This window comes from Melospiza melodia, chromosome 3, assembly GCF_035770615.1.
Source record: "Melospiza melodia melodia isolate bMelMel2 chromosome 3, bMelMel2.pri, whole genome shotgun sequence".
NCBI classification, from domain to species: domain Eukaryota; kingdom Metazoa; phylum Chordata; class Aves; order Passeriformes; family Passerellidae; genus Melospiza; species Melospiza melodia.
The window spans coordinates 63,809,629-63,827,208 of NC_086196.1; the positions used below are offsets into that span (position 1 = coordinate 63,809,629).

General features: G+C 40.4%; 1 protein-coding gene across 3 annotated transcripts in view; it reads right to left on the reverse strand.

Moving 5' to 3' along the window:
- The window catches only part of TTC7A (tetratricopeptide repeat domain 7A), a 168,262-nt gene that overhangs the window by 51,176 nt on the left and 99,506 nt on the right, over positions 1–17,580 (reverse strand). For 2 of the 3 annotated variants that reach the window (XM_063152044.1, XM_063152045.1), the window contains 2 exons: positions 5,619–5,735; positions 1,880–1,977 (listed from right to left, as the gene is read on the reverse strand). In XM_063152044.1, coding sequence (XP_063008114.1) covers positions 1,880–1,977; positions 5,619–5,735 — 215 coding nt within the window. Of the gene's footprint in view, positions 1–1,866; positions 1,978–5,618; positions 5,736–17,580 lie in introns of all 3 variants that reach the window. The other variant, XR_010027142.1, reaches the window with a different exon arrangement.

Here is a 17,580-nt window from a genome sequence, read left to right on the forward strand (position 1 = left end):
ATTTCACATTTTACAATAAAACCCTCCAAACATTTTGGAAATAACTCATGAAATAACAAACTAATTTTGTTGTGATGAGCTCTGCACATAAGCCCTACAAAATCTATCCAAATAATTTTAAAGCACTGTTCTAGGATGTTTTAAGACCAAAAAGACCAAGTTTAATATTTTACATTTATGTGAAAATTGCTACCAAAATAGAAATGTAGCTCATTAGATTTACTAGGCTTATAAGAAACACAGAACTCCCAAGCCTAAATCACTTCAGGCAAAAGCATTATAAGATAAGACTAAATCAGAGAAAGAATGAAACGGCAAGGCAGCTGACTGATATCAGTGAATTTAGTTAGGAACACTGCTTCAGTTAGGAGAAGATGAAGAAAATAAAGAGGAATTAATCTTTCTGGCAGCAAACCTAAAATTCTGGCACAGCAAATAATCTTACTGTGGTCTAGCTGAGGGAGAGGCCAGTGTCAAAGCCAGCCACAGTGAGTGCCAGCCCTCAGTGATGAGCCCAGAGAAGGCAGAGCGCCTGTGCAGCGCAGCGATGCTGCTGCACGCTCCCGGGGGATTGCACAGCAGACAGCATTGCCTGCTCCACAGCCATGCAGAAACATCAGACTGCTCCCTCCTTCCAAGCAGGCAGCCCCAGCCCCAGCTCTGGGGAAGCACAAGGGCAAGAGGGAGTAGAGCTGTACCCTCCAGTCTCACCCAGTACTCTCTTCAAAGAGGCTCCCAACAGGAGAGCAGACCCAGGTGCTTCCCTCCTGCAGATGGAGAACAGCCGCACCCAGAGCCTGCAGAGAAACCAGCACAGAGCCCTGCTGAAACCAGCCAGTGCCAGCCCCACACTTATGTGGGTGGTGTAATTTCAGTTCCAGCTCCTTTCTTGCATTCATTGTGGGGGCAACCACGTTAGCATGGAAACCTGGATTCTCAGAGTGGAGGAGGAATATATTTCTTGGCTAAAACCAAACTGCATTCAGTGCAAATCACTTTAGGTGCATGAAAAGCTGATTCAAAGCTTGTACTTTACATTAATTTGCCCTTTCTGGCAGGCAGCACCATGGCATACAGCACAATTAAGACTCAGACAAACCCTAATTCCCTACAGATCCATGAGATTTATGTGTTAGGTTTTTTTTCTTGTCCATTTTCTGAGTTTCAGGTTCACTTTCTTTGCAAGTGTTTCACCTACATTCACAAGCATAGGCATTTGATTCCCTAAAAAACCCTCCAAATTAAAATGCAAGTTTATCACATTATCATCTGATTTTGAGCTAGGGTTTTAAAGAAGTACCAAGTATCACGAGACTTACAACAAAAATCACAAGTCAGCAGCACTCTCTGAAAGCTTTCTTTCCCCTTTACTGCCAAGATCAGCTTTGATGTCTCAGTTACTTCCATCTGACTCTATCTGGTACTGTGAATATGTATTTACAATACAATAAAGCATCACAAGGTTTATGCACAAATCCCAAAGCAAATCACCATCTAATAGGAATTGACACTCTCACTCTGCTTTCCAAAACCAACAATAGCAGCTGGCTTGATTAGGACATCTACAAAAAATTAAATGAGGAGGCAGGCTGAGGAAGGGAAGGAATAAAAAATAAAAAGGAGGACAGAATTATACATCTCAGAGAGCTTTGTGAAAGAAAGCAGGAACCCCTCTCTGTGTTATGCATGGGGGAGCCAAGGTACAGGCAAACCACAGGGACACATTCTACAGCAGAGCTGGCCATGGAAGCAGACCTGGACCTCCTGACCAGCAACACGGATGAGCACAGGCCCATCACCCTCTCCAAAGAAAATGAAACATTCATTTCTCACAAAAGCATGTGTTTAGGACAGGAAAGCACAAACCTTGTTTCCTTACCAGAGTCAGTGTCATGAGCATCTGGGAGAGTGAGATGCAGTCCATTATGCTTTTTGATTACTGGTGTTTCAGTCACACTACTTCCTTTCTCAGAGCCACTGTAAAGAAACAAAACTGTGTAACCTGGACATCTCCCAGTGGAGAAACGTTCCCCTCAAAGCAGGCAATAGTTTAGCTGCCATGGGAAGTGAAAAATCAAGTTTTTTTGGATGTATTAACATCTGCCCCACTGCCACTGGACAGAAAGTTCAGAGACTGCCCAGCAGGGGCTCCAGGGCACACACTGGTATTTACTTTATTTGGCTATAAGGAGTCTTTACAAACCACTGGACAAGAAACACGTTGGCAGCTAGAAGTCAGACCAGAGGAGGCCCACTAGCAGACCCAGACCCAGCAAAAACCACCACTTCTTGGGCTTTTCTGCAGAATAATTTGTTCACAGGTCTACTGTGCTGATCCTTTTGAAATAGACCAATTACCACCTTCCACCTGGGTGCTAATTTGTTCATATTTTCATTTCAAAGGGCTTATTTTCTCCCCTTTCTCCTTTGTTCTGTTCAAAAAGAGGAAGAAGATAAAAACTACCAGAAAGCACTGCTTTGTGAAACAGGTCTGCTTATGAAACTCTGGTCTGTTCTTCTACTGGACTTCTGTCCTCCCAGGAGAGGCCTTACAAAGAGAAACACACCCAAAAAAAATCATGTGGCTAACAAAAAGTCACTTAACACAGATCTCTTGAGCCTTCCTGTCACCACATAGTCTGCCACCCCCCAAGGATCAGTGGTGATGATATCTCCTCTCATCATCCATTAAGGGATGAAATACCAAAAGGAAAAGTGACTGCCCTGGCTACTTTTTCTGGCACACTTCCAAGCCTGCAGCTCAGCCTTTGGACAATATTCCTTCCAGGAAGCAAGCTGTCAGAGAGACATGATTGGTGTGGATGCCCCTATCTTTCAGTCTGAGGAGGCTTTGGTAAGGATTGCACAGAATTTCCTTGAATCTGCATTGATCTAGTAGAAGAATTAGCTTGGGACTGCTGTTTGGTTTTAAACACAATTATTCTGTTATCACAGAAAACAACAGCAAAAGACAAACCAAGTCTTGCCCTTCCCAGCTAACAATCTAAGACTGAAAGCCACTTACTGTCATTCATCATAATAGTAATCATATTTACAGTAGCTAAATAACCTTTTACTTGGGCTTTGGGATCAAGCGTAATGGTTTCTGTTAATGCACTCTGAATTCTTGGGCACTGGATTGCACCAATCTCTGTCCTTGAATGGGCCTCCCTTATCTTCCATACTGGTTTCCACACTGATAATTCATTTGAGCCTATCACATAGTGACAGAGAGAAGGGAAAATTAAATTGTCTGTCCTATGCCTCAGCCTTACCTAGACAGGACTGACCCAAATGAAAGTGCCCTGGCCAGAAGCTGCTGGAACTGGATGGACAGCTCAGTCTTACTGCTGTGGATGCAGGAATAAGGCAGCTGCACTTCCATATATTACTGCCATGAGCTTAATGCAGCAGCACTACCATGGAATCACTGCTCAGGCACATGCTGAAACTCTGAAACTCTGGCTAATACACTGTACTCCTCTAAGGACAGGTGAAGAGATTGGAAAATCCCAGGGTGAAAACCCAGTGTAATACATTGTGCAAAACAGCCACTCCCAAAACTCTGTTATCCCAGAGAAGGGCTGAAATAGAACTACCCTTTGAAAGCTGCAGTACAAAGCCTTCAGCCAGGAAAGCTTTTTGATGCACCATGGAAGAGATAGGAGACAGAGGATTTGCTTTCTACGGCAAATCATACGGCTCTGGAAAGGTTGACAGCAGGACAGCAGGACATCTACTGCCCACATTTTTGAAAAGTAGTTGAGACAGTGGACAAATTGGTGACAAAAAGGCTGAGTGGGACACTTGGTTGTGAGACTGCAGAGGCACCAGTTTGTCAGAGAGAAGACAGGGGACTTGAACAGGCCATATGAATAGCTGCTGGGGATAAAATACTGGGCCTTGAGAGACTTTTTGGTCTGTCAGTCACAGTAAGATTGTAAAGCCAGCGAACAGGCCAGACAAATGCAACTGAAGCGCCATTTAATTGTGTAGGCAATTATCTACTGATTGAACCAGTAAGGAGTACTGGGTGCAACAGCTCTCAACTTTGTGTAAAAGCAACCTTCTCTTTTGCAAGAGGCCCTAAAAATGCCTTTGTCCAAGTCTCACTGATAAGAATTCCCCTTAAGTTCCTCTGCCAGCCCTACCCAGAATACTTTACATATTTGTTAGCTGATACTGCTGCAATTTGCTAAATACAAGGGGCTTCCTGGGTCACTGAATCCAGTCTAAAACTGCAGGTACCAAGTTGATTCTTGTTACCTTTCCAGCAGCATTCCATAATAAAAAATACCTTATTATGTGTTTTTTGAAAAAGAAAAAAAAAAAAAGCCCTGCTGGGAATAGCAGTAAAATACATACTAGAGTTTTTAAAAGCAAAAGCAAAGCAAGTTGTTTTGTTTAAGATTCTATGGCTAAAGCTTATCAAAAACCTCTAAAGCTATCACATCTTGGGTGTTTAAGTGTAAGAGCCAAAGCACAGCTTGGGATCCAAATGCAGTCCAAATGGCTGAACTAGTTATTTGTCTGTTTTCCAATGTACTCTCTACAGTCTCAGGCTTGCCGCCCCCCCTTACAAGAGTAAATCTTCCTCAGTCATAATTGTTCAGTGTGGATTTGATCAGCTTCATGAGGACTACTCATGGGTATAAAGATTATTCATGTGAGAGGTACAGGATTGAATCCTTAGCTAAAGATACTAAGGCCTAAGGAAATAAATGATTCAAATCTGTAAAAGACCACTGCTGCTATGTAAATACCTTGATGCTTTGTCTTTGGTTTGCTGCTCATTAGCTAAACCAACAAGAATTACTAAGAACCCCTCAAGGACAACTTGTACACAGACATGCACCATTCTGTACATATACTGCTGGTGTTTATAACACTTATGCAAATGCATACAGAAATTGGGGAACAACTCAAGCTACACTGATACCTTGACTAGGGCAATATGCCAAGGGTGTGGGAAGGAAGAAAACCCAACTCAGTATCTTCCACATTTTCTCAACTTTACCTTTCAGTGGGGCAGCAGATGAAAGGGAGGAAACAGGGAAGGTAGCATTGTGTGAATGCAGATTTAGTAGGACAAGGGAAGGGTGAAAGATGGTACATCCTTCCTTTCTTTCCTTGCCCAGTTAGCACCAGGCTGTGCAACCAGCGTGCAACTGCAGCATATGAGTTTGGCACTGTGCCTTTCCTTGGCTTACTCACTTCAGGACTGTGTCACCCCCACACAATCCTGGGTGGTGCCAGCTACTGCAGACTGTGAACAATAGCTGATGAAAGCTCAGCACTATTGGGGAGAAAGAAAATCTGTCCTCCATTCTTGTCATCCAAATATGGATAGAGATGTTTAGACATTTGTTTCAGAAACCTGGGGTTCAAACTGCTTCTTCAATATTAAAACATTGAGGTTTTGTTGGTTTTTATTTTTTTAAAATAATGGCCATTAAAATCTTCCTTTTTTTTAAAATCACTGCTAGAAATATTACTTATCTTTTAAACAGTACTGTTTATCACCCTTCTTGCAAAATAACTCAAGTATCTAGAAAACTGAAAAAGATAACCACATTACCAATTACAAATCTGAACTTGCTACAGTGGAGAAAGCCTACCTGTGCTGTAAAACACTGTATACCATCTGCCACATCTGCAACATATGTCTGCATGTCACCAGAGCCTCTTCAGGTCCTTTATGTATCCATTCCAGTTTTACTTTGGTGAAAAGTAAGCTGCAAGATGAAAAAGAATAACTCCTATTTTATTGGCATCTCATAAAAGTAGAGAATCAGTATCATTCCGGCAAGATCCTGGCAGGCAGCATTTTCACTTGCTTTGTACGTGCAGTAATAAAAGAAAACACCATATCACAAAACATTTCATTTGGCTCAAGTTTGATTCCCCACAAGGAGATGAGAGGATTAACAATATTCCTCAGCTGCAGTAAAATCTGCGTCACAAAGCTGGCAGGACAGTGTTAAAAGCAAAGCATTGCAAAGCTAACAAGGTGAAACATAAACTGAATCTCATTTTATTTTGGACAATATTAAAACCAGGAGAAAACAGAATTGCTGTAATACATATGCCCAGGCTGTTTTCTTAGTCTGGCATCTCCTTATAGCACTGGCTTATATAATGAATTTCAGACAAAAACCCCAGCACACTTAACATACACAGATAATTATGTAATGCCTCACAGGAAGGAAACACTTTTTCTTAACCCCAGCTGGCAACCATCTCATGCCCTCAGGCAAGACAGCTGATAGCCTTGTACATTCTTGTTCTAGGTAGTGGAACTGCTGCTACTATTCTTATACCTAGAGAAGATGTACTTGCACAGACTGCTGGAATTCAGCAGATTTGGGTCACACAGAGGTTACAAGACAGATTTGGCAATGACACAAGCTACCACTTGCTGCCAGCATGGCTTTTAATACCATCCTTCACTACACCCATTTTATCTAAATTGTGAAGATGATATAATTTATTTCTTTTATATTAATGAAAAACTTTAAATGTTTTCATTAAGTCCAATATCAACACAATTTTAATTCACTTGATATGGTAGCAATTAATCCACTGGAAGCACATATGTGAACATACATGAATACAACAGTTGAATGTTAAAAATCCTAAAAATGGGTTTGTGAATGTGACCTGCAGGCTCCTGAGGAATCCAAACTACTTCAGAAAGAGACAAGAGCAACTGCATATAAAATGTTAGAGAAGAATTCACAGCTGAGTAAGAGATCCTTCACTTGGAATAATTAGAACTCTAATGCCAAGACTGTGTAGTGCATATCTACAGGAGTGTGCTAAAATGGGAGTTTCATTTGGTACTAACAAACATCAGGGTGGGCATTTTTGGTTTGGATTTCTTGTTTGATTGGTTGGTTTTTCCTTGGGGGGCAGGGATGGTAGTTACCAAAATGTAGCCCAACTGTATCAACTGCTATAGTAAAGTCTGCTCATGGCTGCTACAATTTGACCTGGTAGAACAAGCATTCCATGAAATTCCTTAGGTACAAACTTTGACTAGCAAAGGCAGATCAAGACTCATAATCAAGGGAATTTGTCTTCACCCTTTACAATTTAACATCCCTACTCTGTATCTTTGATTTTCTTGTTACTGGTGTGAGCAAAACAAATATTGGTAAGAACATAATCTGCTATTAGGCATGCTGATGCCCTAACTGGGAGGAAATGCCTTTATGATTCAGGTATTTGAGTCTAAAACAGACTGATCAAAATTTTGCTGGGACAAAGATGTAACAGTGGATGGATGCACTGTTAAAAAATAAGTCTGAATTCAAAGGAGTGATTAGCAATGGAACTGGTCAGTGATGCCTGCTGCTCTGTACTCCCTGTGAACAGGGCTCATAAGAACAAAGCCTGTATCAACACAACAGGATATAGAACCAATCACTTGGGTATAAGGAATACATATCACACTAGAAAGGTGGGAAGTTACATTATGGAGTGCAATGGTATTAAAAAAGACATCAAGTTCCTGAGCAACAATGCAGTTAAAAGGTCAAACAACCCTTAGCATCCATATATAGAAATATAATCAGGTAGGAACTGGAAGACATGGCTATTCTTGATCAGAGCATCAGCAAGACATTTATTAGAATCCTGTTTCTAGTTCTTGCCCTTTCATTCCACAAGATGAGTAAAAATGGGATATGGTTCAGAAAATGGTTATGCATGATGAAGTGAGGGCTAGAAAAATGCACTTCATCAGAAGCTTGATAAGTTCAGTTTATTTGCTTTAACCGAGAAGCAGCAAAGAAATTGTTCTGCTCCAGCCTGCAAGCACCTACATGAAGTCTCTCATTGGGAGTCTTTGATGTAAAAGAAAAGATACACAAAATCTAAGAATTTGTTAGAAGCTGAAATCAGTCAAATGGAAATTTCTAAGTAAATGCATTCACGTAACTATCAAGGAAAATAATCTTTGCACCAACTACCTTGTGAGAACAGTAAATTCTGTAGTCATTAAAGCCTTTTCAGCAAGGCAGGATAACATCTGGAAAGCAATGGCAGTGTACAAATAGAAGCTGTGGGTTTGGTGCATAGGCTCATGAGTGAGTTCTTTGGGCTGCAATGTGCAGAGGGGTGAGACTACGTCACCCTCCTTCCAGAAGTTACTCTATTAAAATATTCTTCCAGTCCCAGAAGCAAGCACATTGAACAATCTATGCTATTTTAAACAAACAGAATAATTTTTAAACCACTACAAACTTTCAAAATTAAAGACCTTCTAAAGCACTGTACAGCCCAGCCCTCCTTGCAGCAGAAGAACAGTGGTCAAGAAGACCAAGGCTCAGAGACCAGCTGTATTTCATCCCAGAACAAAGCCACACTTCTCAACATGGTAAGATACCACTCAGTATTAATTAAATAAACAAACCTATTAACAGTCAAACTGCAGGACAAGATGGCTCTATTTAAGGCTCCTTCTTCTTCCATTAGCAGGGACATAGATGGCTTACCAGCAGGGAAGTAAAATCACTACATAATATCTTTACACATTGCAGTTAAACATTAAAAAGACAAAGGAATCATTTCATCACTCTGCTGTTTACTGCTTACAGTGAGTATATGTCATCTGCTCTGGATGAAGATGCAATGTTCTATCTCAGAAGCGAGAACAACTAATGAAACCAAGGAAAAAAACAAGTCTCTCACAAAAACATAATGAAGTCTCAGCACAATACTATCAGGAGTTGTAAGGCACAGGCACACTACAGGATCTTGGAGATACCATGCCCTACTAGCTGTTGCAGCAGTTCACCTTGGGAATAGTGTTACCAATGTTATTGTGTAGTCTTATAATGAACCAAACCAAAAGATAAATAGGAGAAATGTAAGAAGCAAAAGGAATCAAACCATACCAGTGGCAGTAGCAAACAATGCAATTAAACATGCTAAGTAAAAGGTGGAAATACAAACAGGGTATCAGGCTGCATGTGCTTGCTATACACTCTTAGTATTTCTCAGCTTCTAATAAGCTTTGTAACAGTGAAACCAGATAAGTAAATACATAGAGAAAACAGTGAGGTAGTATCACTATCTCAAGCTTATAAATTTATTACTTAGCTAGCACTCTAACTACACATAAATCTAATGAGCATTGTGTCCTATTAGTGTCTGCACCCAATTTCAGGGGCATAAATAAAAATTACTTACGTACAGATTTCACCTTATTGTAATTCTTAATATCATTGTGCATTTGTATGATGGTTCTAGTATTAAGCAGTGTAGACTTTTAAAAGGATTCAACATACAAGAATAGCCCCAAGATTATCAATATAGTCATTGGTAATTCTATTAGCCTGTGAATATGAAAACAGATTTGGGCTAAAGCAAGTATATAAATTGCTACTACACAAGCATAGGAAAACAGAGCAAAAAAACCCACAAATCATTCTTGTAATGTGTGTGACTTCAGGGACAGTACCAATGGAAAATAACCAGTACAACCAGTACTTAGTCTTGATACAAGACTCTAAGCTCCCTCTCAGAAGAGGTTTTCTTTTGTGGTGCATGTGGACAGTATGCAAAGGTTTTTTTCTCTAATGGAACATCAGGTTATTGCCACAAGCAAACACATCCATCTCTCACTCTAGCACATTAACTCTGGCAAATTAAAATCCGGATACAGCCAAATTTGGTGAGACCTTAAGTTCTGAAAATTCAAAATGAATCCATAATGAGGTTTCCTAAGCATCAAAACTTCAGCAGTACAAATTACCATATCACTGTAATAGGTCACACCTTGACAAAAAAGGTAGACACTGGAATCTTGGAAGACCTACAAAAATTTTCAGAAGCAAGCAAACTACTTCGGTGGATTTCAGAAGGCATTTGACATTTGTTTTCATAAAGACTGATTTCAATTGCTTATACTAATGATATCTCAAGGCCTGGTCAAATACACCTATCTAGCACTTCCAAGAGTCTTCTAATGTTACATGGCTAAATGCGCAGCCTTGAAGTTCTTTAATATTACCATCCATGAAGAAAAGAGGCAATTCTTTCCCATCCCTGAAAATTTAATTACTGAGATTTAATAGCTAATATTTATTATCAGAAGATCTCACAAGTGCATCTGTATATCATAAATGCTTATGAGAACATCTGTGAAGTTGTAAGTTGCTGTGTATAGCAATAATCAATTGAAGACTTTATGGATGCTCTAGGACTTTAAAAGATTTAATAATCAGTTAATTATTGGGACTTTTAAAACCTGCTTTAAAATGGAGCTCTTAGCATCAAATGTAGCACTTGTAGTACAGATTTATACAGCATCACAGTGGGATCTGTGATGGATCTGTCTTATCACTTGACAAGCAATAAATAATGCCAGTACTATAACAAACAAGAACACCTTCCACTCATTTCAAGGTTGAGAGACTAAATTAGGACTAATGAGTATTATGTAGTCATTTGTCTATATATTTTGCCATCCACTGTCTGCTTAAAACCCCTCCAGTTTTTGAGAGCTTGTCAGCAGCTTCTCAAAGATCTACATGTCTTTGAGCTTTACCAGATCGGTGCTGTCATTCCCCAAAGTCTTTCATTATTCACCCAGATTTGTCTCCTACACACACAGCTGCTGGGTTATTTTGGATTCTGAATGCAAAAGAAACAAAACAAACCACCAAAACATGCAGCAGTGTATCTTAATTCACCAGACAACTGTGTACATAAGCATGAAGCTCCTGACCTTCTGCAGCTAATACATGTGTGCTTTGCTCCTCTGTTAAAGGATGCATGTGCCTGCTGGTTTGTACGGACATTTGCTTGGAGATGGAAACCAGTGACAGCTCCAAGAGCAGCAAACACAATTCCAGTGTCTGGGTGATGGGGGTGGGACAGCAAAGTGCCACAGAACAGCAGAGACCAGCTCACCCTATCGCCTCTCTGAAGTCCAGATGCATATTCCATGCCAGAGACAACGAAAACAACAATGCCACAACCTGGATGGGTGGAGGACCCAAGTATGTCCTCTGATAAACTGCAAGGTGTGGATTCAAACCCCTGACACTAGGATCTTCTTGAACCAGTTTCTTCTCCTTTAAGGTAATGGATACATGGGGAGGATACAGGTGAATACAGAACACAAACTGATCTAACAGAGCTGGAAAGAGGATGAAAGAGAAGAAAAATTATCAAAGTTTTGGAACTCTTTTGATATACAGAGATAGTAAACAGACTTCCCAGCCTGAAAAAGAGACTGAGAGAAGAGATGACAGATTTATAAAATCATTAATAGCATGAAGAATATCAGGAAGTCAAAGCAATCTGTGTTGTTTCAATGAAAAAAAAGAATATCCAATAAAGCAATCAAACAGTGGACTTAAAATGGGCAAACAAAGTGCTTTTTCATACAACACAAAACTAAAGTGCAAAACTCATTGCTGCAGGATGTTCTGGAGCAGACACAAATATGTTCAAAAAGGGATTAGAGGAATTCACAGATGACAGGCCCATCAGGGGCATTAAAGACAATCTAATGCAACCTCTGGCTCCAAAAGCCTCTGAGCCAATCTGCTGAGAGAAGCAGGGATCACATATGAGGGGTAGGATCATCCTACTGCTAGGTTTCTATACACTTTTCCCTGTGCATTCACTAGATGCCCTGCTGAAGCCAGACAAGCTTGATCAAGAATGGCCACTCTTACATTTTGATATGGCAGGAACATGACTGCAAGCTCATATTCTTCTTATAACCCAGACTGCCTAGTCTTATTTTATCTGCCAGTGGAACTGTAGTATCTTCACAGAAAATGAGTTACTCAGTTTCCCAGTTATTGAGTTTAGCTTCAGTGGTGAGTCACCCAAACAACTCAATTAGATAATGGATACTCCTTCACCATAACTGTTATGGTTTCATTAGCCTTCCTACAATACCTGCTAATACCCTAGTCAAATTATGAATAAGAAAAAAAGGAAGCAAAATTGGGGAGCTGCTTTTAATCTCCTGTATTTTTGTTGATAAAAATCAACATCAAAGTTGCTGTCATCTCAAATAACTCTGTGCTTCTTGCAGTCTCCTGACATTTAAGGGCACATTCTCTAGTTAAATTAATGCCAGCAACTCTGACTGCAACCTCCTTTTATAACTTCATGCTGTGCCATGTTATCTATCACTTTCCCAACAAAAATAAATTGATCATATACTTTTGCAGACATACGGTCCTAATTTTTATGGCTCCCAGCCCAGTTAGCCCCCAATAAAAACAAGAAATCTGTCACCATGCCCAAAAATTACTGATTTCATCTTCCTAAGCCAGGGAAACTAGCAAACTCAGAGATGCCATCTCCTCCTTAATAAGGACGCCCTGCTCTGACACCAGTCCTGCGTGACAGTGGCGATTCGGCCAATGCTGCTCCACAAACAATGACAGCTACAGCACAGGGTGAAAACAACTTCCAGGGTGGTAGATTCTAGGCTATTTAAAAGTTAACACAATGGAGACAATTTGCTATATTCAGCCTCTTGGCACAAGGCACCTAGAAGGTTCTTGCATATAGAGAAGGAGGGAAACACAAAAAGAGGTGATCGGGACAGCCAAGATGGCAGCTCAAACTGTAGGAGGAGACTGCAAAGCAAAAGCAAGGGAGCAGCCACCGGCATGGCTCAAGCCCTGGATGTTTTTTCTTGGACTGCCTCCTCCTGCCAGCTGCAGCTTGCACCTGATGGCAGAAGGGCCTCCTGTCTGTCAGGGGAAGGTCCTGCCCGTGGACTATGCTGCCTAACTCTGCACAGACCCAAATGCCTCTTCCTAAGACAAACACGGGTGTCCAGCCAGTCCAGCAACCTCATGCCCTTATTTCAGCATTCAGGTCCACCAGATTCACTTCTGATACAGAGACCAAATATGATACCATGAATATTTATGTGGTCCATTCAGAAAGTGCCCCTTACATCAAAAGGGCATCTTGTAGCAAACCTCCTTTATCTACTAAACCCAGGCTGGTTGTCACTTAAAGGAAAAGCAACAATTAACTAATGGTCTGTAAAAAGCCAAGCTGATTTGCTTGGAAAGGAAAAAAAACCCAAAAGACACTGAAATGCTTCTTTATCTTCACCTGTCTTCAGTATCAAACCATATCTAGCCATACCCAAGAAAAGAAGGAAAAAAAAAGGGTGATAAGAATTATTGTCTGCGTTCCTTTTATTTAAGTCATTATTTTTGAATGCCAGGCTTGTGGTATTTTGCTTTTTATTAAGAATGTAGGAAGAACATTGTTAATAGAGCTGATAAAAACGCTTGTCTCACCCAGTTCATAGAATCCTTTGGGTGATACACCTGAAAAGAGTTTTTATCTTCTTCTCACCCTGATGAGGAATTGCCGACAAAACAATTTTGTACTATCACAAATCATCTGCATTTTAGTCCATATTTTGCCTGAATAAAAATGCAAAAAATAATTTCACAGTTTAAAGTTTTACAGCAAAACTTGGGGAAAAAGTTCCCAGTTTTTCTATGAAGTGTGTTTTCATCAAGTTTTTATTTGCAGTATAAAAATAGGTATCCTTTGTACGAAGAGTGAATTAAATTTTATGTTGTAACACTTCAGAAGATGTTAGGCTAAGGTTTATTCTGCAAGTCTCCCCCAGCATTGTTTTGTGAATTTTTTCTTCTCTGACAGTCTCCACTGAAATAGCCCCCATTTTGCTGGACACTGTTATGAACGCATTTGAAAAAACAGAGCCAGACCTTGGGCATTCAAGGCTAGGAGCTTAGAGGTCCACCTCCTACTTAATTTCAACCATGAATTCAGTAGGAGTTGCATGCACAGCTTCCCCATGCAGCAGACCCAAGCCCTCACACTTGAACTCAGGTGACTCTGTGGTGCAGAATCTCATTTTCTGGGTGGAAACAGACCCCTATGTGGCAACACCAAATGCCAGTGTGATCTCAGAGGTGTTCTGGGAACACAGTCCACTGTATTCCACCTATGGGGCAGCGTGGCTAATATCCTATGGCTTGGGCTGGGGGCCTGGGAGAGCCCCACTGCATGCCTTGCTGTCTCTCATGGCTTCTTGGCCAGTTTTGGGCACGCCAAACCAGGCTGCTGTGCTTTAACTCTTCCAAAGGCAGAGCAGATAAGGGGAATGACCTTTGCAAAGCATTCAGAGAACTAGGGCCTTCATCACTGCCTGCCTCATATCCTTTACATTTAATCTCTTAATACGGGTGCCTCTCAACTTCAGAGTTATTTGTGGACAGGAAGGAAAGCAGGTTTGGTTCCTCTGTAACTGACATCACTTTTAAAACATTCTCTCATCAGCTGGGCCTGATTCTTCAGAATTTCATTAGATGTGCCTCCTGAATAAATTCAGCCAGCCTTGATTAAACTGGAATTCATTTGGAATGGCAGAGTTGAGAACTATCATGCTGCCACAACCACTGGATCAACTCTTGATTTACAGAAATGAAAAAAGAAACCAAGACTAGGGTCTTTGATTGCTGAGCAGAGATCCTTCCAGATGAGAGAAGAGCATTAACAGACCAAGCTGAATATTTAACATGCTGCCAATACTTCCTGTCCCCAAAGACTGCAGAACTGTATGCTTCACTTACTCTTCTAAACTGTTGCATTTTCATAAAAGCTTCTATTATGTGTAGTTTAGGCTGCTTTTAGAGGAAAGGATACCAGGACTCTGGCTAGTAAAGTAACACTCAACATCAACCTCTAAGTCACCTCAGTACAACCAATAACATAGCTTCCTTTTGGAAATGTATGTCTGCATCCTGATCCATGTATTTAGAATAGAGTGAAATACCTCCTAATTAACTTAGAGTCAAGGTAATAAAAAGTGACAGTATACTCTTACTATGGATCTATAAATTGTGCAACAAAATACAGTAAAGCAGAACCCCATAACGGATTAATAAACATTTCTACCCAACTTGACATATTTATGAAATCTTGAATGTTAGAGATACTTGGAGACAAAACTCCGAAACTGCATCATGCCCCCACTGTATTAGTAAATTAGAACCACACAAAATTTGGCTTTGCTATATAGACAATAGGTCTTAAAATAAGCTTTTCTTTTTCAAACTGCATTATGCAATATTGGTAAGCAGACCTCACTCTTCATCATTTTAATCTGGAGCAATATAATTTATGCCACCTTGGCACTACTTCAGTAACACCCATATAAGAAGTCTTCTTTAAGCAGAAATCCTGCTGAAGTCAATAAGAAACCAATTATTCCTCTCTTTAAAACTTAGTATGTGCTTAAGAACCTTGGTAGATCCAGCTCTTTATGAGGAGAATGATCTATGAGATTCTCTCCTAAGTGCAGAGGACAAAGTATTAACATAAGTAACACAAGAAGGGCCAGAGTGTGCTGATATTTAGCACACACTGACTGAACATTTAAGCAGAGCTCAAAAGGTGGAAATCAATCAGTCAAACACCACTGAATTTCACTATAGAATACTGGTTCTGGGACACATGTGAGCATGTTGCAACCTAGGTTCTGGCTAAGACAACCCACCATACACATATGACAGTTCAGAGGCAGTGCTTTTTACAAGATGAGTTTGTTCTGCAGGATATGAAGGAGCAGGTTTATATGCCAGCCTGAAAAAATATAGGGAAACACATGGTTAAAAGGTGGAAGAAGTGACAGAAATGAAGACAGACAAAAGCTCCTTCATTTATGAAAAACTCCTAACAAGCACAACCCCAAAAACAACCTCCAAGAAAAATCCAAAATCCCAAACAAATCTACAGTATCTAGAACAAATCTGCATTTTGGTAAATAGACAGAAAACTGCTGGCTTCACCAAAGAAAATTCCAGAGAAAGAAATGGCTATTTTGCTACTGCTACCATCAGGAGTTCTATTTGTCTAGGCCTGCAAAGCAAAACCACGATGTAACTGCAGCCTGTGTCAGCACCAGCTGAACATGGTTAGTGCAGGAATAGCAGCAGGGAGACACAGGAGCACAACCTTTAATGCAGAGCTAGGGACCAGCACACAGACCCAGGTCTGCACTTCAACAGATGTGCTGAGGACCAGCTACAGCAGTTTCACTCAGTCCTTCACTGGCACAATTGAGCTAACCTAGCAAAACCTGTGTTACCATGCGGCTCGACAGCACACTGACTTAGAAAAATCAGGCAGACAAAACTGTACTCATGGTAGTGCTGGGCTGCATTTTCACCACAGAGAGTGTTTTGAAGACACATTAAATTTCCTTATTAACTTCTTACTTCATAATTCCTTTTCACTTTGTACAAGGCTAATTGCAGAGTCAGGACTTGTAGCCCCTAATCCCTGACGGGTTTGAGACCATGTAGATTGGCTTTGGCAATGGTGGCACATTTTGTCACCTTGTTGCCTCTCCACCAGTAAAGATTCCCCACAGATGTCAGGCCAGACAGCTCAACTGATGCTGTGATAGCTCTCCTTGATCATTACTCTGAGATAAAAACTCAGAATACAACTGTGAACAGCTAGGTTTGTTCCCAGGCATTTTCTTCCTAATAATTTCCCAACTACACACATCAACCCAAGGACATTGCTGACTTACAGAACCCAGTTCCACAGCTTGCATCCTTGAGTACTATTCCAGTGTCAAGTTTTCCCAGCAGAAAGCTGTGCACAGTTCAGCTGAACATGAACATAATTCAGGATCTTGCAGGCTGTATATTAAATGTGAGGCTTTATTCCTTAGCTTTGCTGTAAATTTGAACTGCACTGTTGCACACATGACTGCAGCAGGTACACCTTACACTGTGTAAGTAAGCTGAGTCACTGCTCACGTGTAACAATCAGCAGTCTCAACCTGTCAGAGATACCTAATAGATTTCAATTAGAGCTGCCAACAAAAAATAAAAGCCTTGAGAGAAAGGTGAGAAATATATATGCATATTAAAGGAAAAAAAAAACCCAAAACAAATCAAAAGTAACAAGAGAATCCACAGCAGATTGAACCTAAAATCAGATTAATGGATTATTTTTCTGCAATATAGTACACCCCAGTGTGACAGATCTTCCAGATGTGCTGAGAGAAGATGACACAATATTATACATCTAAAGCACAGCATATGTGATTAGAGAAAATCCTTTGAGAAAACATGCATAGTAATTACATTTTAAACATTCAAAAATATTTGGCCTTCTTTCAATAACAGCCTGAGAAAAACACCTCAGTGTAAAACTGCAAATACAATTTAAAGGCTGGCTGGAATTAACCCAGTCTGACTGCTGAAAAACAGGTTCCATTTTACAGCACAGTGCAGGTGACAGGATTACTGGTTTTTGGTTTACTTTTGTGTTCTTCACCCACCCACAGAAGGCGGGGTTTTTTTGACACACAGTCCAGCACTTAGCAACCATTGACCTTTACAAATTTTTACACAACAGTGCTTTTAAAACTGAACTCTGTTCCAAAATTTAGAGCTACCAGCTGTAATGAAACAGGTAAAAAGAACTAAACATTCAGGGTCTGACAGTCAGCTGAAGGTAATCAGCTCTGTTCAACTGAAATGAATGGATTTTTGTCTTTTAAACGAGCTGAGGATCTGGCACTCAAGCTTC